Source organism: Schistocerca cancellata, chromosome 4 (genome assembly GCF_023864275.1).
Source record: "Schistocerca cancellata isolate TAMUIC-IGC-003103 chromosome 4, iqSchCanc2.1, whole genome shotgun sequence".
In the NCBI taxonomy this organism is placed as follows: Eukaryota; Metazoa; Arthropoda; class Insecta; order Orthoptera; family Acrididae; genus Schistocerca; species Schistocerca cancellata.
This window is the reverse complement of record NC_064629.1, coordinates 656,789,508-656,809,173: the sequence shown is the minus strand read 5'-3', so window position 1 is coordinate 656,809,173 and position 19,666 is coordinate 656,789,508. Positions and strand designations below refer to the sequence as shown.

At 43.9% G+C, this 19,666-nt stretch overlaps 1 protein-coding gene across 1 annotated transcript in view; it reads left to right on the top strand.

The window, feature by feature from the left end:
* The window catches only part of LOC126184466 (facilitated trehalose transporter Tret1-2 homolog), a 315,517-nt gene that overhangs the window by 252,694 nt on the left and 43,157 nt on the right, over positions 1-19,666 (top strand). Inside the window, exon 6 of the mRNA XM_049926857.1 lies at positions 10,790-10,977. Within this exon, the coding sequence (XP_049782814.1) occupies positions 10,790-10,977 (188 nt within the window). The remainder of the gene's footprint in view (positions 1-10,789; positions 10,978-19,666) is intronic.

Here is a 19,666-nt window from a genome sequence, read left to right as displayed (position 1 = left end):
CTAAATCTCCTCATCCATGGTGTCCATGGTGAATTAAATATCAATGAAAACTAAATAAATCAGGCATAAAGAACGATAATTTTCAAGTCACGTTACATTAGAACAATCCTTCGGGCTACACTGGTAACCGAATGCATATTCAGAGAAGAACTTTGTAACAGTCAGATGTAGACCGTTCTTAGCTAATTTATTGCATAGAGAAAAGAAAAATATGATAGTTACCCCAAGCATCTGAATAGTGGTTTCACTGTAACGTAGGGGTCAGACATACGGGGTATATTAAAAATGGCTCTGAGCACTATGGGATTTAACATCTGAGGTCATCAGTCCCCTAGACTTAGAACTACTTAAACCTAACGACATCAGGTATGTTAAAGGAGGCGTTGTATTTCAGTTTGTAGATTCGCTAGTTCCTTCATAGCGCAGAAGCAAGGAGTGCAAAACAATGTAGACAGTGGGGATGCGATATAACCATACGTCCGACTATTCAACAATTAGTAGTTATTAAGGAAAAAACTCAAGTTTACCCTAAACGACAAAAAGCGTAATTTCACACCTGAATCCCTTAGTAAATAGTGTGACCAAATGGAGGCAAAACGAGCTTTCTTGGCGACGAGTGAATTTTTCTTAATGGCACATCTTGCTTCGAAACAATATGCTAGTCAGCAGAAGGTTATTGGTCTCCACTTTATACTGGTGTTCGGAGAAACTCCTTTTTAGTTTTACTAAAAAGTCTAGAAAATCATTTGCGAATAAATAGGGTATATATGCCGCTGTGATTTCGTTATAGAACCAAAGAATCACTAATGCACACACTAAGCTCAACTGAATTGTATTGACAAGACACAGATAGGTGCAACGTAACAAAAATGCAGTAAAGAAAATGCATTTACGAATAACAGTGGACTATTTTATATTGTACTAGCGAATCGCTGAACACACTATGTGATCAAAAATATCTGGACACCTGGCTGAAAATGACTTACAAGTTCGTGGCGCCCTCCATTGGTAATGCTGGATTTCAGTATGGTGTTGGCCCACCCTTAACCTTGATAACAGCTTCCGCTCTCGCAGGCATACGTTCATCCAGGTGCTGGAAGGTTTGTTGGGGAATGGCAGCATATTCTTCACGGACTGCTCCACTGAGGAGAGGTATCGATGTCGGTCGGTGAGGCCTGGCACGAAGTCAGCGTTCCAAAACATCCCAAAGGTGCTCTATTAGGATTCAGGACAGGACTCCGTGCAGGCCAGTCCATTGCAGGGATGTTATTGTCGTGGAACCACTCCGCCACAGGTCGTGTTTTATGAACAGGTGCTCGATCGTGTTGAAAGATGCCAACCGCCATTCCCGAATTGCTCTTCAACAATGGGAATAAAGAAGGTGCTTAAAACATCAATGTAGGCTTGTACTGTGACAGTGCCACGCAAAACAACAAGGGGTGCAAGCCCCCTCAATGAAAAATACGACCACACCATAATATCACCGCCTCAGAATTTTACTGTTGGCACTACACACGCTAGCAGATGACGTTCACCGGGCATTCGCCATACCCACACCCTGTCATCGGATCGCCGCATTGTGTACCGTGATTCGTCACTCCACACAACGTTTTTCCATTGTTCAATCGTCCAATATTTACGCTCCTTACACAAAGCGAGGCGTCGTTTGGCATTTACCGGCGTGATGTGTAGCTTATGAGCACCTGCTTAACCATGAAATCCAAGTTTCCTCACCTCCCGCTTAACTGCCATAGTACTTGCAGTGGATCCTGATGCAGTTTGGAATTCCTGTGTGATGGTCTGGATAGATGTCTGCCTATTACACATTACGACGCCCTTCAACTGTCCCTTCACGTTTCCACTTCACTATCACATCGGAAACAGTAGACCTAGGGATGTTTAGGAGTGTGGAAATCTCGTGTACAGATGTATGACACAAGTGACACCCAAGCACCAAACAACGTTCGAAGTCCGCGAGTTCCGCGGAGCGCCCCATTCTGCTCTCTCACGGTGTCTAATGCTTACTAACGTCGCTGATACGGAGTACCTGGCAGCAGGTGGCAGCACACTGCACCTAATATGAAAAACGTATGTTTTTGGGGGTGTCCGGGTACTTTTGATCGCATAGTGTATGTGTGGGAATTGGGTATACACCGTAAGACAAAAAAAAAAAAAAAAAACGACGCACCAGAAAATCAGTATATCTGACATACATGTACAGACAAACAAATTTTTACAATTCCAGAGAAATTGAATGATTTATGCAAGAGAAAGAGCTTCACTATAGGCGAATAATTGCTTGCATAAGGGCTAGAGGTGGACCAATGCATTATTTACTTGCTCATTCTGTGAACCTCTTTCACTTGAATAAATCATCAGTTTTTTTCTGCAATTACAATCATGTGTTTGTCTGTACATGTTCCTAAAATCTACCGCTTTTCGTCTCATTCGGATTCCTTCATGATGCACTTTTGTTTTCCTGTGCCTCGCTCTCCATCTCTTCCATCCCCTTCCCTTTAAATATTTGTCCACCTTCTCTCCCTCCCCCGTCTCTCTATCCCACCCTCCCTCTCTCTCCGTCCATCTTCTTTTCCCCCATGTCTATTTCTATTTCCTCCCTCCCCACTCTATGTCCTCTTACCCCTCTCTCTCACGTTGAGCCTTGCTTACTGTTATTGCGAACGAGATCTTGATTGTGAATTGCAGTAGCTTAAAATGAATGGGTAAATCATTTGGTATCACTGGTATACGAGCATAACAGACATCTACCTCACTAACTGATGTATCTGGGAGGATAGTAGTTTCGGTGACTGTATTTCACATAGTTTAAATGTTTTTATTCTGTGAATAGATAGGGTTACAAAGATTTGAACAATTCAGATTCTGTAGTAGTATTCCAATTGTAAGCCGCTAAGCCATAAATACAACATTCCTATTTTCTATAAAACCGATGGCGAGGAAGGAAACAGTACAGCACATTGTTGTGTATACTATTTTTGTGTGAATTACTGTATGAGGAGAAACAATACACATAGGAGAAACAATTTGTCTAATGGTTTACATGCCCTTCTACCGTAGTAGAGACTTACTGCAAGAAAGAAATAAAAACCACGCATTTTCACAGAACAGCACAGTATTTTCTTTCTCTCAGTCGGGTTTAACGGAAAACCTGTACATTGTCGTTTAAAAAAATACATAGCCAACGTCTTATGAATGTTTATTACAGTATTGTGTAAAAATTTGAGGTAAATCAGTCAAGAACTTTTCGAGCTCGTTGGTAACAAAGAGGGGCATTCAATAAATTTTTTTCTCTGCCAATTTCGGTTGAAAAAATGTGGAATCTGTTGTGGGACATCGTCCAACATTCCCGCTTCAGTCCCTACAGTTTCATGAAGTTCCGGTAGGTGGCGGCGCAATACTTGTCTAGAAAATGGGATCTGTAAAGGAGATGCGTTGCAAGCAGAGGGCTGTCACTGACTGTCTTTTGGCGGAAAACCAGAGCATCGCAGATATTCATAGGCGCTAGCAGAATGTCTACGGAAGCTTGGCAGTGAACAAAAGCACAGTGAGTCGTTGTGCGAGGCGCCTTGTCATCATCGCAACAAGGTCGCTCAAACCTGTCCGATCTCCCGTGTGCTGGCCAGTCGCACACAGCTGTGACTCCCACAGTGTTGGAACGTGCGGACACACTCATTCGAGGTGATCGACTGACCACAGTCAAACACCTCGCTGCTCAACTGGACGTCGCTGTTGGTAGTGTGAACACAGTCGTCCAACAGTTGGAGTTCTGAAAGGTGTATGCCCGCTGAGTTCCTCGCCGTCTAACAGAAGACCATAAGGAGCAACGAAGAACCATCTGTACGAAATTGCTTGCTCGTTACGAGGCTGATCGTGACGATCTTTTGCCGAACATCGTCACAGGCGATGCAACATGGGTTCCTCACTTAGAACCGGGAACAAAAGGGCAATCCATGGAGTGACACCACACCACCTCTCCTCCGAAGAAAAACTTCAAAGCCGCACCCTGAGCCGGTAACGTCATGGTGACGGTCTCTGGGGCTCTGAAGGGGTTATTCTGTTTGATGTCTTCCGTCATGGTGCAACGATTAACTCTGAGGTGTATTGCGCTATCCTCGGGTGTGAAGAAACGACTTGAGCGTGTTCGCAGCCACAAAAATGCAAACGAACTTCTCCTTCTCAATAACAACGCAAGGTGTCACCCGAGTCTGCGCACCCGAGAGGAGCTCACAAAACTTGAATGGACTGTTATTGCTCATCCGCCCTAGAGCCTGGATCTCGCACCTTCCGACTTCCATCTGTTTGGCCCAATGAAGAATGCACTCCGCGGGAAGCAGTATGTGGATGATGAGGGCGGTTATTGATGCGGCAAGACGTTGAGTCCGACGTCGACCAATAGAGTGGTACCATGGGGCACACAGGCCTTCCCAAAAAGGCGGCGCTCGCATTGAACGGAGATTATATTGAAAAATAGGATTTTATAGCCAGAAGAAGTAAATCGGTCATGTACTTTTCGAGGCTATTGGTAAAAACGTTCATCGACTTGTCTTTATGTTGCAGTATACACTATTGGCCATTGACATTGCTACACCAAGAAGAAATGCAGATGATAAACGGGTATTTATTGGACAAATCTATTACCAGAACTGACATGTGATTACATTTTCATGCAGTTTGGGTGCATAGATCCTGAGAAATCAGTACCCAGAACAACCACCTCTGGCCGTAATAACGGCCTTGATACGCCTGGGCATTGAGTCAAACAGAGCTCGGATGGCGTGTACAGGTACAGCTGCCCATGCAGCTTCAACACGATACCACAGTTCATCAAGAGTAGTGACTGGCGTCTTGTGACGAGCCAGCTGCTCGCCCACCATTGACTAGACGTTTTCAGATGGTGACAGATCTGGAGAATGTGCTGGCTAGTGCAGCAGTCAAACATTTTTTTGTATCCAGAAAGGCCCGTGCAGGACCTGCAACATGCGGTCGTGCATTATCCTGCTGAAATATAGGGTTTCGCAGGGATCGAATGAAGGGTAGAGCCATGGGTCGTAACACATCTGAAATGTAACGTCCACTGTTCAAAGTGCCGTCAATGTGAACAAGAGGTTACCGACACGTGTAACCAATGGCAGCCCATACCATCACGCCGGGTGATACGCCAGTATGGCGATGACGAAAACACAGTCCGCAGCTCGTGGTCGCACGGTAGCGTTCTCGCTTCCCACGCCCGGGTTCCCGGGTTCGATTCCCGGCGGGGTCAGGGATTTTCTCTGCCTCGTGATGACTGGGTGTTGTGTGATGTCCTTAGGTTAGTTAGGTTTAAGTAGTTCTAAGTTCTAGGGGACTGATGACCATAGATGTTAAGTCCCATACTGCTCAGAGCCATTTGAACCATTTGAACGAATACACACTTCCAATGTGCGTTCACCGCGATGTCGCCAAACACGGATGAGACCATCATGATGCTGTAAACAGAACCTGATTTCATCTGAAAAAATGACGTTTTGCCATTTGTGCTTCGAGATTCGTCGTTGAGTACACCATCGCACGCACTCCTGTCTGTGATGCAGTGTGAAGGGTAACCGCAGCCATGGTCTCCGAGCTGATAGTCCATGCTGCTGCAAACGTCGTCGAACTGTTCGTGCAGATGGTTGTTGTCTTGCAAACGTCCCCATCAGTTGACTCAGGGATCGAGATGTGGCTGCACGTTCCGTTACAGCCATGCCGATAAGATGCCTGTCATCTCGACTGCTAGTGATACGAGGCCATTGGGATCCACCACGGCGTTCCGTATTACCCTCCTGAACCCACCGATTCTATATTCTACTAATAGTCATTGGAACTCGACCAACGCGAGCAGAAATGTCGCGATATGATAAACCGCAATCGCGCTAGGCTACAATCCGACCTTTATCAACGTCGGAAACGTGATGGTACGCATTTCTCCTCCTTGCACGAGGTATCACAACAACGTTTCACCAGGCAACGCCTGTCAACTGCTCTTTGTGTATGAGAAATGGGTTGGAAATTTTCCTCATGTCAGCACGTCGTAGGTGTCGCCACCGGCGCCAACCTTGTGTGAATGCTCTGAAATCTAATCATTTGCATATCACAGCATCTTCTTCCCGTCGGTTAAATTTCGCGTCTGTAGCACATCTTCGAGGTGCAGCAATTTTAATGGCCAGTAGTGTTGATACGCAAGGCCGTACCAACCGCTACTTTTGCGATTGCTTCCAAGTACTTATCGGAGTTAGGGACCAGGTATCATATACATTTATCGTAGATATTCGCCTCCTGTGACAATGACGGTTCCATATAGGAATTGCCAAAATCCAGACGACGTTACCGTATAAAGTCTTCGGTTGTCACATCAACTGTTTCCATATTTTTTTGACAGTCGACCGTTTCGATTTTCATTGTGAATATACTCCCTAAACTGCAATTACAAGCAGTCACTGATTCGCTTGCTGGCATATTCCCCTACACCTTGAAAGGGGTCTATTTTAGCCCTATTCCATGTTTTCCATTTATCTTCGTTGGTATTACGTTTATGAGTTACACACTTGTTTTCTGTGCTATTTTATGAAGTTTTTGGAAAGTGAATATGCAAATCTGTTTGCTTCATCACATTTCCCCTAAATGGAATCTGTAAGAGCAAATGTATGAGTGAATCACTACGTTTACATGTGCCACATCTTCCGAAAGACGAAACCAAATTTCTGAAACAGTTTTTCGCTGTGATGTTTACATGTGAAGGTCTGAAGCGGATTTGCTAGCTTAGTTAAATACGGCGTCTGGGAAACAGCTGTTCCAGCGTCTGATTTAGTCAGCATAATCGCTGTTTCTCTTCAATGAAACATTAGAGATAGATTCATGCTCAGTCTAATATTTCTACTTTCCTTCACTGCACAATAAGTCACTATCTCCATATTAGCCGTATACTTCGAAAAAATAGCGCAACCTGGACAACCCAAGCACGTTCAAAAACGGTTGTACGTTTACGTGGGAACAAAAATCGATTGTGTAGGTGGAAAACCAGCACCTATAAACGGATTCCCACAATAGATTCGGGAATGTTCACATGGCCTACCAGAAATGGTAGCTTAAAATCGGTTTACGAAACCCTGTTTTGGGAGCCGCATGTAAACATAGTGAATGAGTTTTCAAATATGCCAGTTGTGGGACAGAGTGTTTCTTTTCTCTCATGCACGGGAGTGCCAACTTTTTGTAGTTACCAATCGATCCTGGCAAACTAGTTACCAATCGATCCTGAACTTTCTGGCTTTTTTTCGTCCGCATAATTGGCTAGAGGACCGCCCCCACCCTGCTGAAAAAAACTTGTCCTAGAGGCAAAGGTCTTTGGCCAGAGCTTTTTTAGTTGCTCTGCGATTTGTTGTCGAGCTGCGAATCTTGTTCTCCGGAACATAGCGTGGTATGACTTCATTTGAGTGTGTCATCTTTAACGGTTATTCTGTGTTAGGCAATATTTCAGCTATTTCAAATGCACATTCGGATACTTTTTTTTTTTTTTTTTGTTTCATTCGTGGTGTAATTCCTATGCATTTATTGTGCAGTGAGTGAGCTTAACATTGACTTTTGTTCAGATTGGACGTAACCACGTGCTTTCAACACCTGTCGCTGGTAACTTGAATCTCTTGGCATGCCCGTAGGAATTAATATCTCCCAACTCACGAACATCATTTGCCACTGGATCATTTTCAGCGCTTAGATAAGTTAATACTCTAGAGTGATCAATTTCAGTGTCATACTCATGTTTAATGAAGTGTGTAACTGTTTAATTGTGTAATCGCCATCAGATATCAATTCTTGGTTCTTGCGTGTGCTTCCATTACTTTTATTTCGGGTTTTGTAATCGTTGCCCATGCATTGAGGTTTGAACCTTTGTGCTGCGAAATTACCACATGTAATGAAAGTAACTGTTTCGTGGTTAGAGGCACCACCAGTGAATAGACCAAAGTACCAGGTGTACAAATATGAAACCGGAATTTCCCTATAGATGGTGGTAGCCGTCAGTGTAGGGTCTGTGAGATCGCGTTTTAAACACGTCTAGTTTTGTGCCTACGAACTACGATTTGCAGACAGCATTGGTTTTCTGTTGTCATTTGAAGAAAACTGCTGCAGAATCGCATCGAATGCTTGTCGAAGCTTTCGACGAACTTGCTCTTGGGAAAAACACGGTGTTTAGAGTGATTCAAGAAATTCAAACGTGGTGATTTTGACGTGAGAAACGACGAGCGTGGAAAAACCACCACGAACTCGTGGCCTTATTGGATGAAGATGATACTCAAACTCAACAGGAACTCGCGGAACAATTGAATGTGGCGCAGAAAGTCGCTAGGCTGCGGTTGAAAGCTATGGGAAAGGTGCAGAAAATGGGTTCTGTGTGAACTGAATGACAGACAGCGAGCAAATCGAAAGACCACTTGTGAAATACTGCTCGCCAGATACAAATGGCTCTGAGCACTATGCGACTTAACTTCTGAGGTCATCAGTCGCCTAGAACTTAGAACTAATTAAACCTAACTAACCTAAGGACATCATACACATCCATGCCCGAGGCAGGATTCGAACCTGCGTCCGTAGCGGTCGCTCGATTCCAGACTGTAGCGCCTAGAACCACTGTAGCGCCTAGAACCGCACGGCCACTCCGGCTGGCTCGCCAGATACAAAAGAAAGTCCTTTCTCCACCGAATAGTGACAGGTGACGAAAAATGGATATATTTTGAGAATCCTAAGCGTCGTAAATTGTGGGTGAATCGAGGCAAACCATCGACATCCACTGCAAGATCAAACCGCTTTGGAAAGAAGACAATGCTCTGTGTTTGGTGGGATCATAAGGGTGTCGTCTATTATGAGCTGCTAAAACCTGGTGAAACCGTTAACAGCAAATTATCTATTTAAATCGAGCATTACGTGAAAAACGACCGGAATATCGAAAAAGGCAACACAGTCATATTGCTCCATGATAACGCCCCATCACACACAGCAAAACGAATCAGCGAAACGATCGAGGCGTTTATTTGGGAAATACTAGGGCATGCGGCTTGTTCTCCAGACTTCGCTCCGTCCGATTATCATCTATTTGCATCACTGGGACACACTCTCACTGAACAACACTTCAATTCGCATGAAAATGAACGAAAATGGCTCGCTGACTGGTTCGCTTCAAAAGAAGAACTGTTTATTCATAGCCTGCCGGAGATGTGGGAGAAATGTATAAATAACAATGGAGATTATTTTGAATAAAATATTCTTTATCAGTTTCAAACAACAGAGTGTAATTATTGCAACCGAATTCCGGTTTCATACTTTTACACCTGGTATTCTATACAGTATGAACTCCTGTTCGTGTGGTGGAAAAGAGATTTAAACGAAGTTATTGAATTTATTGACTTCTGTGGGAAAGCTGTGATCTCTGATTCTATCCCGCTGTAGTTCAATCCCTCTGTCTTTGCCTGTATGGTTGTATGGCATTGGGATGAGATCATAAAGCCCTTAGAACCTCTTTGAGCACTTAATAGCGCAAATGGAAAACCGAGTTATTTTTCCTTTTGTGACATTTCCTAGTTTCAAATACACTCCCAATTCACGTATTCCAACGTTCCCACTCAATCTTGACTGAGTGTAATCACTACATGTGTCGAGGGACCATTTTTCTTTTTATATGGATGCAATAACGTTGTGTATACTTTGTGATGGTATTCGTATTATTATAATGAACTCTTAAATGGCTCTGAGCACTATGGGACTTAACCTCTGAGGTCATCAGTCCCCTAGAACTTAGAACTACTTAAATCTAACTAACCTAAGGACATCACACACATCCACGCCCGAGGCAGGATTCGAACCTGCGACCGTAGCGGTCGCGCGGTTCCAAACTGTAGCGCCTAGAACCGCTCGGCCACCCCGGTCGGCAGTGAACTTGACTTGTGAATATTCAACCTTGTCACACATTTCCATACCCTACGAAATCCCCAGAATGGTCAAAAATCTTGCTTATCAAGAGATAAAGTAATAGATTCTCGTGTATTCCTCACCATTAATAAAACCGATTATTTGATGTGAACTGCGTCTACGTATGTTCGTACCATATTCGTAGCATCCCTCTATTGGGCCATCTTAGTAAAGAATGTATGCTACCAGAAACGTATGACATTGTACGCCCGGTAAACGAATGTAGTATGCAAAAAGTAAGTAAATTACTAGCCTCCTCCCAGTCCCATTTCAAGTGCACGGAGAAAAGAAATTCTGTAGTTATATGGGAAAAGGTGGGTCTACTAAAGTAATGGCGAATTAGACAATCAAAACTGGTTGAGGATATAATCGGAAAAGGTAGCGCCTATCTGGATTAGTTTAGATCAAAACGAATAGACGACTTTTGACCTCTAAGATTTGTTAGTGAATGTTGATGTCACGTTTTGTGCATTGTGTCTGAATCAGACTTGCAATGTCAGTCTCCATTCACTGCATGTTCACTGGTACACAGCTCACAAGTAAATCAAAATGATATTTCCTGCCAACTTGACTTGGTCAAAATGACAGCTGCAAGGATATGATGTCATGGTTCATCAATACACATTACTTTCAGAGTTTCTATAAATTTGTAATTTCATTTTATTCTAATCAGTTTCCGAGTTATTTTGAATGCAGAAATATATTGGCCTCCTCCAAAAATTGTGAAATCTTATGTGTCGGACATATTTCTTGTAAAACAGAAAGAAACGTTGTTCGCTCTTTTTTTTTTTAGGAATGCTTATAATCTACGGCGAAGGAGCATTGCTACATTGGCGAACCTGTTCCTGGCTGAGTATGATATACATAATTGTACCAATAATTCTCATATGGACGTGCATTCCCGAGAGCCCAGTCTGGCTCATTGCAAGAGGAAGAGTTGACGAAGCAGAGGCATCGCTCAAATGGTTCGGTGGCAAAAACGTAAGTTCAGTACTTGCCATTGAATTGAATCTCTTGTGCTACTTTTAACCATTTTAGATGCTAAGATTAAAGAAATGGCTCTTTTGGTTGCTACTTTTAGTTCATTTTCCAGACGGGATCGAAGGCTGAGAAATGGTCAAACGCAGAGCTGTGTTTTATTCTTATAACATGCTTAAAGTTTTCATCATGGCTGCGTGGCCAGCGATCGTTTACAAATTAAAGTAATTGCTTTAATTTTAACTTATAGCATGCTCTGAGTATTTAAATATTTTTGACCTGGTATCTTCGAAGCAGCTCTCACGCATAAAGAACTTGATTACACTGTCAATTAAAGACTGTCATACACTCCTTGCAGAGATAGGAGCTCTTAGAATGCTATTCCTCTTCTTTCTATAATCTTCTTCAGATGAGATGCAGAACTTCATATGAGGCCTGAGCCTTGTCTCTAAGCAGCCCTGGAAGACAGTCAATATAGATGTCAGTGAATAAACGTTGAACACGCACTAGTGTGGAAAATTATGGCCGAAAGTACTTTTCTATGATGTTCCACTGCCACGAAACATAGCACGATAAACCTTTGACAATATATAGAAAGAACTGCTGCACTATAGTACAGAAGGAAACTGAAAGAAATACCCAATGAGACGAACGGAAGCGATACTTTTGCTCCAAGAAATTACACTACTGCCCATTAAAATTGCTACACCACGAAGATGACGTGCTACAGACGCGAAATTTAACCGACTGGAAGAAGATGCTGTGATATGCAAATGATCAGCTTTTCAGAGTATTCACACAGGGTTGGCGCCGGTGGCGACACCTACAACGTGCTGACGTGAGGAAAGTTTCCAACCGATTTCTCATACACAAACAGCAGTTGACCGGCGTTGCCTGGTGAAACGTTGTTGTGATACCTCGTGTAAGGAGGAGAAATGTGTACCATCACGTTTCCGACTTTGATAAAGGTCGGATTGTAGCCTATCACGGTTGCGGTTTATCGTATCGCGACATTGCTGCTCGCGTTGGTCGAGATCCAATGACTGTTAGCAGAATATGGAATCGGTGGGTTCAGGAAGGTAATACGGAACGCCGTGCTGGATCCCAACGGCCTCGAATCACTAGCAGTCGAGATGACCGGCATCTTATCCGCATCGCTGTAACGGATCGTGCAGCCACGTCTCGATCCCTGAGTCAACAGATGGAGACGTTTGCAAGACAACAACCATCTGCACGAACAGTTCGACGACGTTTGCAGCAGCATGGACTATCAGCTCGGAGACCATGGCTACTGTTACCCTTGACGCTGCATCACAGACTGGAGCGCCTGCGATGGTGTACTCAACGACGAACCTGGGTGCACGAATGGCAAAACGTCATTTTTTCGGATGAATTGAGGTTCTGTTTACAGCATCATGATGGTTGCATCCGTGCTTGGCGACATCGCGGTGAACGCACTTTGGAAGCGTGTATTCGTCATCGCCATACTGGCATATCACCCGGCGTGATGGTATGGGCTGCCATTGGTTACACGTCTCGGTCACCTCTTGTTCGCATTGACGGCACTTTGAACAATGGACGTTACATTTCAGATGTGTTACGACCCGTGGCTCTGCCCTTCATTCGATCCCTGCGAAACATTACACTTCAGCAGGATAATGTACGACCGCATGTTGCAGGTCCTGTACGGTCTTTTCTGGATACAGAAAATGTTCGACTGCTGCCCTGGCCAGCACATTCTCCAGATCTGTCACCAATTGAAAACGTCTCGTCAATGGTGGCCGAGCAACTGGATCGTCACAATACACCAGTCACTACACTTGATGAACTATGGTATCGTGTTGAGGCTGCATGGGTAGCTGTACCTGTACACGCCATCCAAGCGCTGTTTGACTCAATGTCCAGACGTATCAGGGCCGTTATTACGGCCAGAGGTGGTTATTCTGGATACTGATTCCTCAGGATCTATGCACCCAAATTGCGTGAAAATGTAATCACATGTCAATTCTAGTATAATATATTTGTCCAATGAATACCCGTTTATCATTTGCATTTCTTCTTGGTGTAGCAATTTTAATGGCCAGCAGTATAGTTACAGTGAAGTCGCCGCGATCTATGATGATCCGCTGTACATTAGAAAAGGTGGGACATGGTCCTTCATTGGATGTGTGATCACCGTAGGCGGCAATTCATGCTTTTCAATATCCTCCCATGCTGGCCACAATGTTGGTAAGGAGTTCCATTTCTCCAGCAACGCGCTTGACAACCGCTGGACACTCATTGATGCATCTGCACGTGCTGCAATACGTCACCTCCAATAAATCCCACACGTACTCTATGGGATTTAAGTCGGCGGAATAGGCAGCCCAGTCTATTCGCTGAATATCCTCTTGTTCCAAGAACTCCTCCACCTGCGCTGTTCCATGCGGTGGTGCATTATCGTCCATAAAAATGAAGTCAGGACCTAGTGCACCCATGAGAAAACACACTTGGGGTAGGAGTATAGTGTCATAATAACGATGTCTGGTGATTGTACTGCGTTCAAAGATGTGGAAGTCAATACGCCCAAGCAACATTTTGCCTCCCCACACAACTGGATCACCAAAACGATCACCTTCGACAATGTTCCTGGGTGCATTACGTGTTCCCACCTTTCGCCATATGAGGGGACGTCCAGAATAACTACTCAGACTGAATCTGCTCTCATTCAAGAACCGCACGTGATAGCACACTTCGCTGGACCAGTCTCTATGCTCTTGGCACCATCGCAAACGGTGCCGCCGATCTGCATGTGTCAACGGAACACACTGTACTGATCGTCCGGCAAAAACACCAACCCCATGCAGTCGCCGTGCCACTGTGGAGCACGAGTTCGCGTGCCTCGCAGTGCTGTTAAATGTGGCTGCAATTGCATTCGCTGCTTCAACTAAGTTCCTTCCTGCCTCTTCAACAAGGTAGCGCAACACCAAACTCCTGGGCTACACTCGGCGCACTTCGTCCTTCTCCCAGTTTCCCGATGATTCTTCTCCGTGAGAAGTCAGACAAATGTCTCCTGGTCATGTTGTAATGAAAAGCACCACTACAATGCACCGTTACTGCTCGCTAATTGACACACACAGTCTTTTTCCAGTTCCTTCAACGGTCTCATGAAGCGGAGCCAGCCCCATTTGACGCTGTACTTACGCTGACATCACGCCGTATTACGCCCAGCTTTCTGTGCTCGACTGAGAGACCTCTGTCAACATGCTGTCACACTTCCTTTCATTTCCAGCGAGTTATCAATATTATACCGACCCTGTCGCCGTTTTTTAAGTATTCTTTTTGCGTCTGGTTACGAATCTGGTAGCGCCTGTGGAGCAGCGTGACCTTGCTAGGACTTAGTCCGTAGCGTCTAAATTCGGAACTCTCGAATACAAGCAACAATACCAACACTTTTAACACTATGTTACGCTATAATGCCCTCTTTGACCTGACTGAATTTAGTTACCGAACTTTTTCTTAAGCGTTTAGTAGGCAAACTACTGGGTCGTTGTGTTTAGCAGCAAAGTATTCGCCGCACTTCATTGCTTACCATCAATTATCGTTTTGATAATTTCTGTTTTTCACTAAACATAGTGATTGCATTCATCATTGGAACAGGAAACTTGACTAAACTCACCTTGAGCAATTCCTCCTGAAATTCAACTCTACTACTTTGTATTTACGATCGCCGCGTTCTGATGGAAATAATTTTGATAATAAACTCTGTACATTCAACTTGGAATAGTATTTTCATTTATGTTTTATTAATGATGGAATTTGCGTTGGAGAACCAGAACCAAACAGACAAGATATTTATCGACATCCCTTCGTTACATCAGATCTATTAAAAACAATTAAAGTTAATATTTGTCATATAAAAAAGTTAATATACTCTTAAAATTTTAATAAATGATTTTATGCAAACAGATTTTACCCACGCACTGCAGCCAACCAACCGATGAAAGACGTGTAATGCTCTGTCTCAATGAATTGACTAAAACACAGAAATTATTGTTGCTGCTGTTACATTCAGAACTGATAAATTTTGATGCGGGATTTTTAAAAAAAAATGAATCTGGTACTTGAAATAACATAGTCATAACCTTTAGACATGAATATCTCTATACTGACCAAAAACACGCTCGTTCACGGTATGGGTTGAAATCAGTCTGGCTGTCCTTTGGCAAGTATAACAAATAAATAGTTGGTAGCTTGCCTTGTTATGAGCAGTGCAGTTGAGGTTATAGTAGCGAAAAACTTCTGCAATTTCTTCCCGCCTAAGGTTAAAAACCATATGACAATGGCGTCGAAATGGCTGCGGCAGTCTTTCAAGCACGTCTGACGAATGTCCTCAATGACTGTAGTAATCTGCCTTCTCATTTCCGACAGTGTCGCTGGAAGTGGAGTGGTGCAAAACTTGTCCTTGACGAGACTCCGCAGGAAGGAAACATACACTAGGTTATAATATAGGTACACCAGCTATTGTAGTAAATGGAGTGTTGTTACACTCAACTGGGGTAAATAACAACTAGAGCGACTGCTAGATTGTTAAAAAAAAATCCTCACGACCTTTCGCCGACAGTAACCGTGTCATTAAAATTACGTCACCTGTGGCCTCGAATTGTATTACGATTCTCCCGTAAATTGTAAAGACAGCCTTCTTTTCGGTAAGTACGAGAAAGCTTCAGAAAGTACAGAGGGTGGACAAAAGTAAGGAAACACCTAATACACAACATAATAGCATTAATAATAGGGTATAGGAAAACCGTTGGCATTCAAAACAGCTTCCAGTCGTCACGGAATGGACAATAGCAGGTCCTATATAGTTTTCAAGGGAATCTTATACATTAGTGGATACGAAGATGGAGGCTGATAGCTATCACGCACCGTTTTCTCCAAAGCAGACCACAAAGGCCCTATAATATTGAAATATGGTGACTGTGGTGTCGAGGGGAGATGCGGCAGTTCATCCTTGTGGTGACAAAACTAGTGCTGGTCGATCTGAGCTGTGTGAATAGGACCCCTGTCATCCTGGCAAACAGCATCACCACTGGGGAACAAAAATTGCATCATAAGATGGGCCTGATCCACCAAAATGATCACAATAATCTTGGCAGTAATACCAATGGGGCCCATGGAACATGGCTGCCCAAATCATCACCGAACATCCGCCATGTTTCACTCTTGGGACGTTAACTCCGCCAGAAATTGGAAACAGTGTTAAATAAGACTCAACCGACAAAATGATTTTCTTCCATTGCTCCACAGCGCGATTGCGGTTTAACGTATCGCGACATTGCTGCTCGAGTTGGTCGAGATCCAATGATTGTTAGCAGAATACGGAATCGGTGGGTTCAGGAGGGTAATACGGAATGCCGTGGATCCCAACGGCCTTGTATCACTAGCAGTCGAGATGAGAGGCATCTTATCCGCATGGCTTTTAACGGATCGTGCAGCCACGTCTCGATCCCTGAGTCAACGGATGGAGACGTTTGCAAGACAACAACCATCTGCACGAACAGTTAGACGACGTTCGCAGCAGCATGGACTATCAGCTCGGAGACCATGGTTACCGTTACCACTGACACTGCATCACAGACAGGAGCGCCTGCGTTGGTGTACTCAACGACGAACCTGGGTGAACGAATGGCAAAACGTCATTTTTACGGATGAATCCAGGTTCTGTTTACAGCATCATGATGGTCGCATCCGATTTTGGCGACATCTCGGTGAACGCACATTGTAAGCATGTATTCGTCATCGCCATACTGGCGTACCACCCGGCGTGATGGTATGGGGTGCCATTGTTACATGTCTCTGAAACCCTACATTTCACCAGGATAATGCACGACCGTATGTTGCAGGTCCTGTACGGGCCTTTCTGTATACAGAAAATGTTCGACTGCTGCCCGGGCCAGCACATTCTCCAGATCTCTCAACTGAAAACGTATGGTCAGTGGTGGCCGAGCAACTGGCTCGTCACAATACGCCAGTCACAACTCTTGATGAACTGTGGTATCGTGTTGAAGCTGCATGGGCAACTGTACCTGTACACGCCATCCAAGCTCTGACTCAATGCCCAGGCGTATCAAGGCCGTTATTACGGCCAGAGGTGGTTGTTCTGGGTACTGATTTCTCAGGATCTATGCACCCAAATTGCGTGAAAATGTAATCACATGTCAGTTCTAGTATAATATATTTGTCCAATGAACACCCGTTTATCATCTGCATTTTTTTCTTGGTGTATCAATTTTAATGGCCAGTAGTGTATATTCGGTGTATAAAGGCAGATGTTTGTGGAACCTCTTCCCCTGGCGGCGGGACAGCGATTTGCCATGATGTTAATTCGGTACTATTTGATCAAGTCCTATACATGTCATGTCATTGAAGTTCTCGTAGAAGCGTCATTAAAACACCACAGAAAATATTTACAGTTCCCTTTAAAAAAACAAAGTCAGTGTCTTAATTCTGCGACTATAAACGATAAAAATTACATGAAAACGGCAGGAAATTCGCCTTATAATCCGCTATGACTTGGCGAAAACCACAAATCGATATATTTATTCATTATCGATATATCTTGAGTAGCTTGTCGTAGCTGCGTCACCCTCCATACACAAACCTTCCTCATGAATCAGTCTATCTGTTAATGAAAATCGTATCTAAAGACAGAAAAACCCGGCGATGTACTTCAACTTATAATATGTACAGATACAAAATGAGCTCCTGTGATCTCATACACGCGATCAAATTGTTCACGCCCCCTACCAATACAACGCTACCCTGTAATGTAGCATGCTATACAACCGGCATATCCGGAGAACCGCCAGTAAACTATCGACAGGCGTAGTTCGAAAAACAATAGTGAGCCTCTCAGGTGTACGCTCCGCTGATTTCGTCGCAGAAACGCAGTGTCTTGAACCTGCAGGTGCTGTCATCGAATTCTTGGATCTGCAGGGGGTGCAGTCAGCTACCATGCGGCACAACTGTAGTTGAATGGCACCTGTAGAAACGGAGAACCTAAAACGGCTTTCGGTGCCGGCTTTTGTCATCTAGACTCGATACACACTGGCTAATGAAAGAGCGAGGTCGCGACCTAGCTGCACCAGGAGACCCCTACCGGCAACCACATGGATCGGCAAATTAACAGTGGTGTTGAAAAATGTGAACTTTTAGTTTCAATACGTAAGTTAAAATTCATACCAAGTTTCTGTCTTCCTTCATACTGAAGAAGTGGTCTTGAAAAATCGGATGAAACTTTTTGAAACAGCACGTGAGTTCAGGGTTGAGCAACATGTTTAATTCCAGTTAAATAGTAGTTAACACTGTCTGTCTGTAAAACGTAACCTTTCAATAGTCACGCTTTTGTCGCTTTCAATATTCGATGCGAATATACAGGGCTATTACAAATGATTTAAGCGATTTCATAAATTCACTGTAGCTCCATTCATTGACATATGGTCACGACACACTACAGATACGTAGAAAAACTCATAAAGTTTTGTTCGGCTGAAGCCGCACTTCAGGTTTCTGCCGCCAGAGCGTCCGAGAGCGCACTGAGACAAAATGGCGACAGGAGCCGAGAAAGCGTATGTCGTGTTTGAAATGCACTCACATCAGTCAGTCATAACAGTGCAACGACACTTCAGGACGAAGTTCAACAAAGATCCACCAACTGCTACCTCCATTCGGCGATGGTATGCGCAGTTTAAAGCTTCTGGATGCCTCTGTAAGGGGAAATCAAAGGGTCGGCCTGCAGTCAGCGAAGAAACGGTTGAACGCGTGCGGGCAAGTTTCACGCGTAGCCCGCGGAAGTCTACGAATAAAGCAAGCAGGGAGCCAAACGTACCACAGCCGATGGTTTGGAAAATCTTACGGAAAAGGCTAAAGCAAAAGCCTTACCGTTTACAATTGCTACAAACCGATGGATTGGTCGTGGTGGAGATCATGATCAGCAATTCATGCCATGGCCTCCACGCTCTCCCGACTTTACCCCATGCGATTTCTTTCTGTGGGGTTATGTGAAAGATTCAGTGTTTAAACCTCCTCTACCAAGAAACGTGCCAGAACTGCGAGCTCGCATCAACGATGCTTTCGAACTCATTGATGGGGACATGCTGCGCCGAGTGTGGGAGGAACTTGATTATCGGCTTGATGTCTGCCGAATCACTAAAGGGGCACATATCGAGCATTTGTGAATGCATAAAAAAACTTTTTGAGTTTTTGTATGTGTGTGCAAAACATTGTGAAAATATCTCAAATAATAAAGTTATTGTAGAGCTGTGAAATCGCTTCAATCATTTGTAATAACCCTGTATTTATAGAAAAATTGTTTGGTATTCATATGATGTAATTCGTAAGTTTTAATTCTTTCTGAAAATTCATGTTTTTCTCAAAACAAAGCGATGGTATCAATAAAAGCAGCATATGAAAGATAACACGAACCAATACATAACCCCAAAGCGAGCCTTTAAAGTAGCTTCAGCAGACCTTCTGAAGAGATCATCTCAGCACCTGTGGAATGCGACGAAGCGCTAGACCCAAAATATCAGGTCCGGAGCTGAAAAAAAAAAGACAAAACAATTTCAGTGTTTCTGGGAATACTGAGAAGACTTATGTTTTGCAGTTACCTTTACATTTATTCGTGGAGGAAAGGGGGAGGAGGGGATTA